Raw genomic sequence first — 14,096 nt, forward strand, 5'->3', positions numbered from 1 at the left:
TTTAAGTCTTCATCAGCAGAGCCTTCTAAAGCTGCCTTACAGTCACTGGTGAGACTCAGCAATGTAAATTAATGTCCAGGAGACTGTGGGCTTTATTTCTACAGGAACTTCAACATACAGAGCACAGAGAGAAAATATTGAGCTATAATAATATAAAACAAAATCCATTTTTGCTTTGAAAAGTTCATGAAGCATTTCATGTAGCATGTAATTAAAAAAAAATAAAGTTAATCTAAACTTTGTCTTCTTTCCAACATTTCCTTTGTAATTAGACCTGCTGAAGATTTTTCCATCAGGGCTTTTTCACTGAACTATGTGTTTTCTGCAAAGTCAACATTTTCCACTGGAAATTGTTGGGATTTGCCTACAACTGTTCAGATTTTGTATCTGAAGAACTCAAATACAAATTTCAGGTCCATTAAGATCTGAGCTACATTTGGGCTGCTACTGTGTCCTAGGCACTTGGGGACCTTTTGGCCCTGTCACCTTAGAGACCCGTATTTTCAGATGTACCGATGTTTTCTGCTTTGGCACACGTCTTGGGAGTCTGTTCACCTCTTCATGAAGTATTTATGGTTACAAATAGTAACACAAACTACAGCATCTACAGTATCTATTCTAAACTAGTTTAGGAAGCATAATTTCCCATTATCTTTAACTATTTTCTCATCAGTGATCTGCAAGATGTATTGGTAGGACTGGTTGTAGAAATTGTGCTCATATTTGAGGAGATTTTACGGTACAAATACTTTAGATTTATTAATATGGTGAGCTGGAGTACAATGAAATTCATATGTCAACTGAAAAGTTACCTACGTAATCCTTATTTGCAAAATCAGATGCCATTAATTTGTAAACCTACAAGATGTGCTTGATTTTTGATGATATGCTGTGAAGTATCAGCAGGGAGATAGAATTATTTCTTTTCCCCCCTGAGTAATAGATGCAAATGACACAACAATTAGCAAGGACCACAGCATTGAGGGTTTGATGTCATTGGCTGATGGATAGATATCCCACAGATGTTCTGAGCATACCAGCCATGGAGCTGGGGCAGCGGGGACAGTGCTGGGAGACTTTCCTTGGCAAATGACTGAAATTCTTCTGCCCAGTGTTTCATGTCTTTGAATTATTTGCTACTTTGGGAAGCTATCCATCACATATTTTGGCAACCAGCTGAAGGAAAAATATATTTTATTTGTAACTCTTTTCAGCTTTAGACCTTGACTTCCGATTTCCATTTATGCTTGCACCCATAATTAAAAAAAAATTATAAAGAAAATTTTTCTGGATAAGGAGAGCTGGAAAAATTTGTTGCTATCTTATGTTACTTGCATGGAGTAAGTAAATATATATAATGGTGAAATAATCCTTTTAAAAACAGCAAGAAAAGCCTTGATTTTTCACATCTGTCAGGCAGAGAAAATCAGAAACCAGTTGTGGCACACTCTTATTGTTGTAGGAACTGACACGTAACAATACACAACATATTAGAAGCATTGAGACAAAATGATACAAGGGAGGTGAATGAATATACTGCATAAATATATTTAAGTAACAACTATCATGTTACTCTGGAAATGCTCTCAGGTCCATCTGATGATAACTCGGCTCATGTCCAGTGCAGAGCTTGTCTGTCCGTCTTAAGACGTGTGGATATGAGAATGCTCGCTAGCAGCCAACATGTAATAAGCAAAGTGATAGATAACATAAACAAAAGTGAAGCCAGGCAGGTTGGCAGCAGAAAATATAAAATCTGAAAAGTAAATCAAAGAAATTCTTTGGTTATATATACAAACTTTCCGACATGAGGGAACCAACTCTCACTCACCTAAGAACGTTGAATTGCATGCATGTAACTACAGCGTTCAGATACAGAACATAACAGTTGGCAACATTGCTAAGGCCAGTAATTTAGGAGGAGGAAAAAGTCATGACAGATAAAATCACATCCCTTTCAAGTAGTAATTCCATTCATTTACTGAAAATGGACTAGTGAATTGGAGAAACTACACAATATAAAGCGAGTAGTCCCTTTCTTTAAATATCATCTCTTTATGCTGCTTTTTCCTTCAGTGGTGTTTTTCTTTTGCATTTGTTGGACCATATTGTGTTTGAACTCTCTGTTCAACAGTCTCCTCTTTTCTACTTCATTTTTATTTAGGTTTCCACATAGTAGGAGTGCTCTGTAGCTGAATTTAAGACCTCCTTATCATAGATCAATACATGTTGTTATTTTCTGGAGGAATTAGGTTTATTCAGATTCTCTTAACCTTTTGGATCAATATATTTTTTTCTTTTGAGGACTTTAGACATGATGTTAATGTCAAATAAAGACTGAGTCATTCCTAGAGTCATTGCCTTTTTTAGAAAAGGCAACTGCACCCTCAGCTTTTACTTTCTTTAATCTTTTAATGTGATTTCTTTGTGGTGCCTTTGGATGGTTTTAAACCAAGAAAAGGTACATGCTACCACTGTAGACACTTAATATTCTTGGGAAGCTGCCACTTTTTCTTAAAAGAAATCGATTAAGGATTGCCAAGATATTGAAACAGTGCTGCTGTCTCGGCATTTTCCACTCTGACAACCATCTATTTGTACTCTTGGAAGTTACTTAAACAGGGCTTAGAGCTTCAAGGACACTTGAGCTACATGAATCATGTTGCGAATGTAAAACAGACTGTTCAAATTCTTTACTATTGATTTAAAATCAGAGCTTTTTTTTGCTGTTATCCACAACTGAGGGAAAACATAGGGCTGTCATCTGGAAGGGTATTAACACCTTTACCAGATGACACGGATGGATGGAGTGCGTGTTTCTGTGAACACTGAGAACAGTTTGATTTGGGAAGTATCTCCAGGGGCTGTGAACACTGAGCCAGAGGAAGCGGGGGTCTGAAGATGCAGAAAGTTCATTTTTCTGTTGCCGTCTGGCTACCAGCTGCAGGTAAACCCATCAGTTCAGACTGGTGAATCTGAAATCAAGAAATAGCATTTTCAGGCAAGGAAATGACCCTTTTGTGAGAGACAGTTCACATAGTCATGAATAAAGTCCACCATAGTAAAGAGGAAAAAGTAATATATACTGAATATTGATCCAACTGAGATGTTGCTGTGCTAAGATCATTAGTCTACGGTAGATGTTAAGAACTCAAAACCACACATATACACAGTATGTGTTATTATTTTGAACCACTGCTGTGACCCAGCTGCATCAAAGATTGGAAGAGAAAGGGATTCAATTCCCAGCTGGACAAGCTTAAAGTAGAGGGCAATTTTAGTTTAAGTACAGATGCAACATGCGAGTACACTTGCAAGAATGGAATGTTATTTTCTGTTTTGTACATATCTGCTGTCTTCTCATACAATGTATAATTTCTGTATATTTTTATAAAGGATATATAAGAAAATATATCATTTGCAGGATGGAAAGAAGTAAATTAGCCCAGATTTTTTATCTCTTACTTAGTACACCCATTGGTTTCCTGATAATGAACATAAAATTAGGCTTAAGTCAAAGCATCTTATTTAATTTTTCTTACTGTCCCTGTCAAAGGTTTTTGCTTATGTGGATTGCATAGTGTGAGTGATCCTCAGTGGCAAAAGCAAATTGATTTAACTGGAAGTTAACTGATTTCTTTAACATTATGTACTCTATATATTTAACTTGGGAATTTTGTACAGAACAGAAAATCACAGATTTCTCTTGGAAATTGATTGGATTAGTGCAGCATCGGAAAGAATAATACTACTTCTCTACTTGATATGTGATTACTGTAGCTTGTAAAAAATATTTTTTGCTCTTACTCTTGCCATCCTCTGGCTACTTCAGCAGCACAACTGAGTTTCTCCTGCCTGTAGTTTTACTGCTTGCTTCTGCTTCTGCATTATACTTCATGCTTTAGCCGAGATGGAGTGTTCAGCTAATGTGATTGCTCTTATCTGCTGATTGAGATGCCTGTCCTCACCTGCCTTTTTGTTCCTTGTTAACCCTTATCTTGTATCAGGGTTAGAGTTGCACATAGTCCCTTAGCAGGCAGAGTTGGTGGTGAAGAGATTGTCATGTGCTGTTGATTTCTGGTGGCTGCTTTACCACACAGTGGCTAGAGTCTGTATGCTATCACCACAGTGCTTCAGCTTTCTTCTGGTTTATTCTACTGTTTTGTAAATTCTTGCACATTTGGCTTTTATGACTTCTGAGCTTCTCCTTCCATTCTGATGCTCTTGATGGTCTTTCCTTCGGTGGTTCAGTCTTCTCCCAGCTCTTTTCAGCTTTTCTTCTTTGGTATCTGTTGCTGGATGACATTACTCACATTATTCTAATTTTATGCAAGTTACTCATTAATTAATCTTGCCAATCTTGAATAATTTTCTCCACCAACATTTTCATCCTTTTTTGTTTTGTCTGTAACCTTATCTCAGAGGAAAGCATAATATGGCTAGAGCTCTCTGGAGGATGAGCTCTGCCAGGTGAGTTCAGGGGCACATTGCTGTGGTTGCTGATAAAGTTACTTTTCTGCTCAAGTGAAACTTTGCTGTGCCAGCCTCAGTGGCAGTTACTGGCACCATGGCAAAGCAAAGAGGTGGGAAAATGTCTGTGTCTCACCTGGTGGAGTTGAAGCTGAACTGCCAGAGAAGGTGGCTGGTGCTAATGATCCAAGCTGTGCCCTGGAACAGCACAGTCATGGGCCATTTTGTTCCATTTTGCTGACTGTGCTGCCAGGGCAGTAATGGGCTCCGCAGGCGGGGTCAGCAGCCGCTGCGTTGGCAGTGCCGCTCTCTTGTTGCAGCTGTTGGCTCTCCTAAAGGTTGGTTTGAGTCGCTACTAAGTTTCTGTTGATGACTATTCACTATTTAAATGTCTAATAATGATTTTTTCCAACTACTATTAAGAAAGAGGCTCCTTCTGTTTCCTCATCCATTCTGTTTCATTTCTTAAACTCGCCGTTTTCTAAAATGCTTTTCTAGACTACTGAACAGAAAGCATCTATGAAAAATAAAGCTTAGATGGAGATTTTATTTTAATAATGAGGATTAAAAAACATAAGGAGCTGTGTTCATGAATCAGGGACTACTGGTGTATTTTTACTCCTACAGATCTCAAAATATAAAGAGAAGCAAAAGATAATATGAAATTTGTCATTGTTTTATAAGACCAAAAATGTAATTAGTCTAGTTAAGTGATACACATTTTTCAAAGTGTAGAACTGTTTTCATTAATAACATTCTCAATTTAAAAAAACATTTAGAGTTTCAGAACTGTTTAAGAAAAAGAACTTACAACGTTTCCAGTGTCAGGTTTTCTTCATGTAAGTTGATAGTGTAAAATTTCAATTTATAAACTGTGAAATGATCAGTGATAGTTTTAATATGAAAAATATAGCACTAGTTATTAGACATTTCAGAGGTCCAATGAAAGTATTCATTTTCAGCTAGATCATGTCTAAGAATTTAGCTGAACATCAATATTTATATTTAGGTAGTGCAGGAGTTTGAATCATACCTTCTTTCAAGTTCTAAATATGGACCATGTTTACATTAGTGAATCATAAGCATAGAACTTTGAGCTGAAATAAAATCTTTTTCTCCAGAGGGGCTTAAGTATACATGACCCAAATCTCAGATCCTATGTTCATAGTTCTGAAGAGTTGTGTATTTGAAAACAAAACAAAAGCATTTTAAAGACCCCAAATTTGTATGCACTTCTTGCAGTTTCCTGTGAGAGTTAAAAAATTAGTATCATGGACATGAATCAGTTCTTCACTTCTTATATGCAAAAAGAGAACATTTTTATCTTTACATTGTGCATTTGCTGCACAATTATTCTGGGTAAATCTTGCTCATCTTATGATCCAAGTTTTGTTTCTTGGCACTTGCAATTTGTTTATTTTTAAGTAAGTCCCCAATCTTCTCTATATACATCTAGTCTGATACATCATTTTTTATACTATATTAATTGAATGGTACAGAGATTCTGCTGAAGATCTGTGCATACAGCAGCTTATTCTTGTGTTCAAAACATACAGAAGTGCTCTTGAGGACAGACTGATCACCTATAGTTGGACATATTAAGTGAAATCAAAATGGCTTTTTAAGTTTTCTTTGCAAATTAGCTATTGCCCAAAGTCTGTGCTGATATTTCAGAGCAATTGACTGACTATTCTGACTCTTTAGTTGCTCTGACTATTTCAGAGCACTACAGTGGACAGAGTGTGTGAAAAGAAGCAGCAATAGAAGACAAGGAAAGAAATCTTAGCATGTTTGGTGTACATCATAAACAAGTTTGTGATTACAGAAGCTCTTCTGAAAGCTTGACTGAGAAAAGACACATTGTTTCTGCTCTCACTCCTGTTCTTATCTGAAATATGTATCTTTGCACTGAGATAAAGTAGTGCTGGAGTTTGAGGAATGGGTTGATAAGTTCTAGTTGTTGTGAAGTTGAAGTGAAGAAAAGCATCATAAATACCAGGCATTTATTGGTATTGGTTTGTAGTACTTGGGATGCTTCGTTGTTCTGTATGCAGTGTCCAGGATCCTGATCTGGCAGTCAGAGCAAGGAAGTGTCTTAATAACACTAGTGGCATAATTCAGTGTAGAAGTGGACAGAATTGGTTTTGCAAGTTTCATTGTCAAGGGTAGGTTCTTTTGAACATGTTTTAAGTGTCTGCCTTTTACTCTGGAAATGGTATTTTATATTATTTTCATCTGTTTTCTCTATCTGCCTGATTGTTTTTAAACTGGAGTATAGAACCTCATTAAATTGAACCAGTCCATGAATGTGCCCTAGCTTTATGTGGAAAATGTAATTGCAGAAGACTAGTTCAAGAAGTCTTAACTTTAAGTAGTCTGAAGTAAAAGCAAACACTACTTTTGTTTTAGTGTATCTTTGATATTTCACATACATCTTAGAGGACTGCATGTGATTGCATGGCTTTTACATATGTAATGCATCACAATAAACATTTCCAGGAGGATCCATAATTGCTAGCCTGAGGTTTTTAGCTCAGATCTAAAGTAAAACTGGTCATTTGTTGGAGGGAGATGGTAATTTCTGATGGTAAGTAGTATAAATTCATAACTCTGTATTGGGAAGAAAACCAGAAATAATTAGTGTGTTGAAGTGTTTTAATGAAATTGTACAATGTGCATAAGGATTAGTAAAGCAATAGTAATTTATCACAAAGCAGGCGTGATCTTCCTGTGTGTTTGTTTTGTTGAAGCCCTAAGTTTAAATTTACACTTCAGAATTTGAAGATTACCATACACTCTCTTTGCCTTCAGCTTTTGACATGGTAGATTGTAGCATTTTCTGGAAATTCCTTTTTGTTGTTAAAAGTTTCCTTTATTCAGGAAAAGAAAAACCCTGAAAAAGTATAATGGAAGTGTCATGTTTTTTAAAAGCATTATTATCCTTGAGAGCATAAGAGTTTCTGGTCATTTGTGTACTCAGTCAAATACTGGCCTCCAATTACTAAGTAGCCAGGAAACTGGCATCAGAGAAATGTCACCATTTTCTGTCCTTTAATAAGAAAGGCTGTTAAATTGTCACGTATTGAGAGGAAACTACTTGAAAACAGAAGCAAGAAAGCAATAGATAGGATTATACATCTGGCTGTTGCTGTTATTTGTGGTACAATGTACAGTTTTCACTACAAAAGCTAAAGTATTACTTAACCATTTTTCACCAATGTACAGGGTATTACAAATAATGAAGACCTTTTGAAGAAGAAAAGAACTTCAGGAGTTCTGTATCTAGAAAAAACTATGTATTTTGTGTTATCACTGAGATTTTTTTTTTTTGAGCCTTAGGAGAATGAGCTTTCTCATTTCCTTTGCCTTTCAAGATTCTTATTTCCTGAAAGGAAAATTCATAAATTATTTTATTTTTAAGATGGAACCTTTTGTCAGTCTTTGTTAGACTTTTCTTTGAAAAATATATTTTTTAAGCTATGCATGAACTGGAGAAGCAATAGAGAAGGAAAAGAAGCAAGAAAGACAGGCAACACGTGGTTGATAAGCACCTACATAAAACAAATTGCTTCAGTAGTATGTTCCTCAGTCTCAGTTATGAATTCCATAATAAATTAAAAATTCTTAAGACAATTTGAGGCTCACATGAAAGGAATCCAGTAAGGAGGTAAGCTTTCAGAGCTCCTGTAAAGAGAATGGTTGGGCAACAGCTTCATGTTATACATATTGTGCTTGAACAGAAGTCTTGGAAAGTGCTTATTTTGTTCAATTGTTTCATAGGACTGTCTACTGTATCAAATAATTTTTTTACTTATTGCAATTATAATTATTTACTTACTTTTGGAGACTAAGGTTTTCTCCTGTTCATACTTGTAATTTCAAGCTAGCATGGAAAGCACATGGTGTTTTTTTGTGTGTATGAAGACGCAGTTCTCCACCCACAATTTACTAGTTGCATACATTCTGTATATAGAAACATATTCTTTATGGAGTTGTTTCATCAGTTTGAAATGAAGTAAAATTGTATATAAGAATTATATTCAATCTACTTGCAGTAGTAAATTTGGGGTATGAATAATATCCTCTGTTTTCCCTTCCCTAAACTTTTCAGATGCCAAATAATAATATACTGACTAATAATGTTTCCAGGCTTTGCTGTCTGTACATGATACTGTTGCTCAGAAGAACTATGATCCTGTCTTGCCCCCCATGCCTGATGATATTGATGAAGAAGAAGATTCAGTTAAAATAATTAGGCTTGTCAAAAACCGGGAACCATTGGTAGGTAACCCTGTCTTTTGGTTTGGGGTTTTGTGTTTGCATGCAGGGTGGGAAGTGCTCAGATTATGAATGTGAGTGGGGGATATTAACTTGAAACATGGATAGACAGACATTACACATGATTATTCATAACATTAAGTAATATATTTGTGACTTCCATTCACAGTCTTTATTAGTAAAGCATGTGAAATGAATAATCATCATCAATGAGTGATCATCATGGTGTTTAAGCATTATATATGTGGGCCAGTCTGAGCATTTAGATCAAATATATATTTGTCTTTTATCTTGAATTCAAATCATCATCTTAGCTTAAAATGTGAGACAGAGAATGAATCCCCAAAGAAATCTTGACCTGTGTTGTGAACTGTGCCTGTTAGCATTCATGTAAAAAAACATGACCTTTCAATACACTGAAAAGAAAGCATGAAAACATATTTTATAATACTTGAATTGAAATCTGGACAAATTTAAAATGTCTGTTGTTTTACTTTGCATTATGAATACTAGAAAGTTAATATCTTCATGGGGATATCTGGAAAAATGAAAGGACTAAACCTAGGTTGTATTACAAGAATATTAAAATGCTTTACTGATTTGGTTCTTTTTATTTGCTGTAGAGTGGGAGTCATCTTGTATAAAATTTAACTATGTTCTTTTTATCCTGCAAACCAGTAAGGGGTTTGTTTTATGTTATACTGAATATTTGTTTTAATGGACAGCAATCCTGGAGAAATACCTGCAGACTTACTTTGAGGAAGTCATCATTCTGTACTTGAGACAACAGTGAGAGAGTACTGCTTCTGTTAGACATACAGGGGTATTTTGTCCCACAGTAGATATCTTACTATCACTCTAATTCTTGATGGATTTCTGGCATCAATAAACAAGAAATGAGTTTTCTTATTGACTGACTGTAGGTGCTCATGGGCATAATTACAAGTTTGACCATATGGAAAGTTCTTACTTTGTTTTAACATACTAAATATTTTTTCCTCAAATATTTGAATAACAGCTTTAAGCTTATTGTATTTTTTTATCAAAGACAGTGATAAAAATATTTGAGAAAGAAAACAAGTTTGCTTTAGGATTTAGTATCAGAAATATTATTCCTTCTGAGAGGTATGTGGAGATTTGAACATACAGTATGAAATGAAGTCTAATTGAGGAGCCTATTTTTAGTGTTTATTGTAACACCTTTTTTTTTTGATTTGTCAGAAAAAGCTTAATAAAATCTTAACTTACATAGTTTCATATTACAAACATGATTTTTTACTAAGACTTAGGAGTTCAACACCGTAAGTTAATAGTATTTCAAAATGGATTGGATAATAGTAACTTGTAAAACATAACTTAGATATTTTCTGAAAACTTCTGTGAAATATATACACTGTATATTGGCCTTTTAGATTTTAAGCTCTCCTAAAGAAACCACTTGCTTAAGCCAAAGGTTATCCTTGGACTGTTCCTCAAATTCCAGTCTTGCCTCCTCGTTCCGGTGGGACGCTGAGCTCTTCCAGATACCTGTGTGTCTGTTTAAGCAGCTCAGCCCCTCACAGCCACTCACTCATTTTCCCAGTGGGATGGGGGAGAGAATCGGAAGGATGAACATGAGGAAACTCGTGGGTTGAGACAGACAGTTCAAGAGGTAAAGTGAAAGCTGCATGTGCAAGGAAAGTGAAATAAGGAATTCATTCACCACTTCCCCTGGGCAGGCAGGTGTTCAGCCATCCCTGGGACAGCAGGGCTCCATCACTTGTAATTGTTTCTTGGAAAGACTAAAACCATCACTCCACACATCCCCCCTTCCTTTTTCTTCCCCCGGTTTTCTTGCTGAGCATGACAGCCATGGTGGAGGATGTCCCTCTGTTCAGGTGGGGTTGGCTGTCCCAGTTATGTCCTCTCCCAGCTCCTTGTGCATCCCCATCCTCCTCACGTGTGGGGTGATGAGCAGAAAAGCCTTGACAGTGTGTAAGCACTGCTCAGCAATAGTTAAATTATCCATGTATTATCAACACTGTTTTCATCACAAATTTAAACAAAGCACCATAGGAGCTACCATGAAGGAAATTACCCTTATCCCAGCCATAACCTATACACTGTCTTAAATCCACACTTGTGAATGTAAGTTAACAACACTGTTGGTGTTAACAACTCTTGTATTACAGAGGTAACAGAGAAGGGGTTTTAGATCTTTTACTAGACATGACAGCAGCTGTGGAAAATATAAAACATGTGAGCAAACTAATTTCTTTTAGTTCAAGACAGTTTTGTTTATTTGCCAATGTGAAAACAGCCTTACAATGGAATGTGTTGTAGACCTTTTATTAGGAAGAGGCAAAGGGTAGGATCTAATTGAAGCATTCAAGTACTTTATTGTCACAAGGACAATAAAGTAAAACTCCTCAGCAGTGAAAGATGCTAAAACACAGGGCAGTGGTCACAAGGTGCATCCCTGGGAGGTTTAGACTAAGAATTAACAGTAGTCCATTGGTTGGCAAGTCCAGCACTGGAGCAGACTAACTGGATATGTGGAATCTCCAATATTTTTAAGGTTTTGCTTTATCTGTGTAGGAAAACGGTATTTGTGATCTTTCCAGATCCTGAGCCTATCTTGATGTTTTATTTTTGTTAGAGAAGAACTTATGGTGAGTCCTGTTACTTATTCTCCAAGAAGAATTCAAAGAATAGAGTACAGTGTCCTCCTCCTCTTCCATAATGCACTCTCAATCCATTTTAACATCATTCATGTTCATGTCAAACATTAATTTCTTTGTGTCAGATTTATAGTGACTTATGACACCATCACCACAATACATAACAAACCTATTATTTTTGTCTTTGTCTTCTCTAGTTTTTTTTCCCCTTATAGGTCTTTCTGAAATACCGCATGGCAGAATAACTGAAGACAGACTTATACTATAATAATAGATCTTCTGTGTTTATGCTTCCCAAGGTTATTTTACTAAAGGAAGATAACCATGATCTATGTTTACTAAACTAATTATAATTTCATTTACTATTTATTTCCATGTATTTTAATGGCTTTTCCTTCAGAGCTTGCTCTGAAGTCTTGGATATTCTTAGTAGAGATCAAAGAATCTCTGCTTGTTCTGTTAATCGATTCATTCTCCAATCAAAAAGTCTGACTTCCACTTGCAACATTGTATCATTGTATCTACTTTTAGAAGCAATTGAGTTTGAGATTGGAGGTACTATACAAGATTTTTACTGGGATAGAGATTGTCTCATTTCTTGACTTGAAGATACTCAGCTCTTTGAACTTTTCTTCCACTCAAGACACAGACTCATATTCTATTTGTACCCAAGCAGTAGAGATTGTTTTCCTGCAAAGCCACAAGCTTTACATCAGTTGCAAACCCTAGACATTCTGAATTGCATTTCCTTTGGATTACTTTCAGCAGTACTCACTGTGAAGCAATTAGGCACTCTCTTAACTTCTTTGGAATATACCTAGTGACCATTTTTATATAAAACTGCACCACGTTTCCTCTCATGCTCCTGTTCGTGCTTTTCTCTGAGTTAAGCACCTCACCAAAGTTCTTAGCTGGGGTTAATCATATATTGATGAAGCCTGAGTTCCCAGGAGTAATCATTTCAAGAGAGAGAAACACATGGTTTGTAGGAGGGCCTTCTGTTTGCCAGATTTCATCAATTCAGAAGTCAGTGCTGAACTTTCCCCCAGTTTTTTGAGAGAAGTGTTTTAAACTTTTTGTTAATCCTTCCACAGTATTGGGTTTGGGATTTTTTTAATGCTCTGTTAGCAAATGCCATTCCAGCAGTGTCTCCCTCAAGCGAGGTGAAATTGTGTTAGGATGTTTTGTTCTAACAAAGGAATTTGGAACATCTCTGAACCTTACATAAAGAGAAGTAGAAACATCTCTTTTCAGAGACAATCCGAAATTCACCTGTCCGTGACTGGGCTTTTTATCAGAGAGCTTGGAGAGTTTTTACTTATGCCTACCTCTCCAGGGCTTTTTCAGCCACGGCGCTGTTCCTAGTTAGCGTTCCTGATATCCGAGATGAGTAACCACACTACCAGGGGTTCAGCACCTGGCCTCCCCCTTCCAAATGCAATACTCCAGGTTTGTTGCAGCTGGTACTCTGAATAGGATGCTTCTTCACATTAAGATGGTTGCTTCTTTGTCACAAAAATTCATTTCACATAGATCTGGTCATTTGATGACTTACCTCTATGCCATGCCATGTCTATAGTCAAGAGAAAAAGAGGCAGCTCCTGAAAATGACCCATGCCATTCATCTGTTTAAAATTCTTGCCTTAATGAAAGGATGATTCAGTCTCCAGAGCTACAGAAGTAGCCTGGGCACCTTAACTGAACTATGTACCTCATTTCCACAGCTGAACTTGGTGAAATTAATTTTGGTGATTTAAAGAAGTCATTTATGCATTCTGTCCATGCAGATGCAACAGCTTTCATCCACCTCACACTCTTAGTCCCTGTAGCTCAGTTCACAATAGTGGATGAACCTAGCTGGTTTTTTGGTGGGATTTTGGTGGGATTTGGATGTAGGGTTAGCTTTAGTCTGTATAGTCTACATATAAGTGTACATTAACTTTTAAATAGCTACTCACTGTAAGGTAGGAAATTGATACTTGTATTTGCACTTTCAATAGAGAATGAATTAAACTAAGGCTTATTGGAATATTTATTTGCATTTATCATCTGCATGTGCTTTTGTTTAACAGAGAGGTATGCAACAATATTACTGATGTTTCAAATTCTCTTATTAGTAATTTATTTTACAGGCTAGTTTTTCTTTCTTTAAAAAATAAAGACTTAAAATGTTTATATTCTGGAACCAGCAGATAAATGGATGAAATAATAAAGCTCACATCTGTTAAGCCCTGAGCAATCCTTACCCATGAGTGATACTACATTAAAAATGGGGGGGAGGGGGGAAAAGCAACTAAAAAACAGTGGAAGAGCCTTGCTGAATGAGCTTTTATTATTTTTAGTGCTTTTGTATGGTATACCTTTAAGCATTTTCTCAGTCTGATCACCATATGGCTCCCAAACTCCTTATTTTTCCCTCTAGAAGTATTTTAAACTGAGCTATGCTATTACATCTGTATATGTCTCGTTTAGGGTAACTTACACTTCTGGCTCACAACACCGAAAATATTTTCCAGCTTTCAAGGTCCAGTCTAACCTTCTTCCATTTTTAAAGCCCTAAATGAGGAGCTGCACTGCACATGTAACTGAAAGTACTGGAGCTGAACATCTTATAAGGAGAATTTCTTGCCAGATTATATATACCTCATAGTTTAAGCAGGGCTGGCAGCAGTACAAGAGAAGCTGCTT

At 36.3% G+C, this 14,096-nt stretch overlaps 1 protein-coding gene across 3 annotated transcripts in view; it reads left to right on the forward strand.

Annotated features, from left to right (window-relative positions):
• The window catches only part of MPP7 (MAGUK p55 scaffold protein 7), a 148,280-nt gene that overhangs the window by 93,557 nt on the left and 40,627 nt on the right, over positions 1-14,096 (forward strand). For all 3 annotated transcript variants that reach the window (XM_077173624.1, XM_077173633.1, XM_054646655.2), the window contains exon 7: positions 8,620-8,751. In XM_077173624.1, the coding sequence (XP_077029739.1) occupies positions 8,620-8,751 (132 nt within the window). The remainder of the gene's footprint in view (positions 1-8,619; positions 8,752-14,096) is intronic.

Source organism: Agelaius phoeniceus, chromosome 1, assembly GCF_051311805.1.
Source record: "Agelaius phoeniceus isolate bAgePho1 chromosome 1, bAgePho1.hap1, whole genome shotgun sequence".
NCBI lineage: Eukaryota > Metazoa > Chordata > Aves > Passeriformes > Icteridae > Agelaius > Agelaius phoeniceus.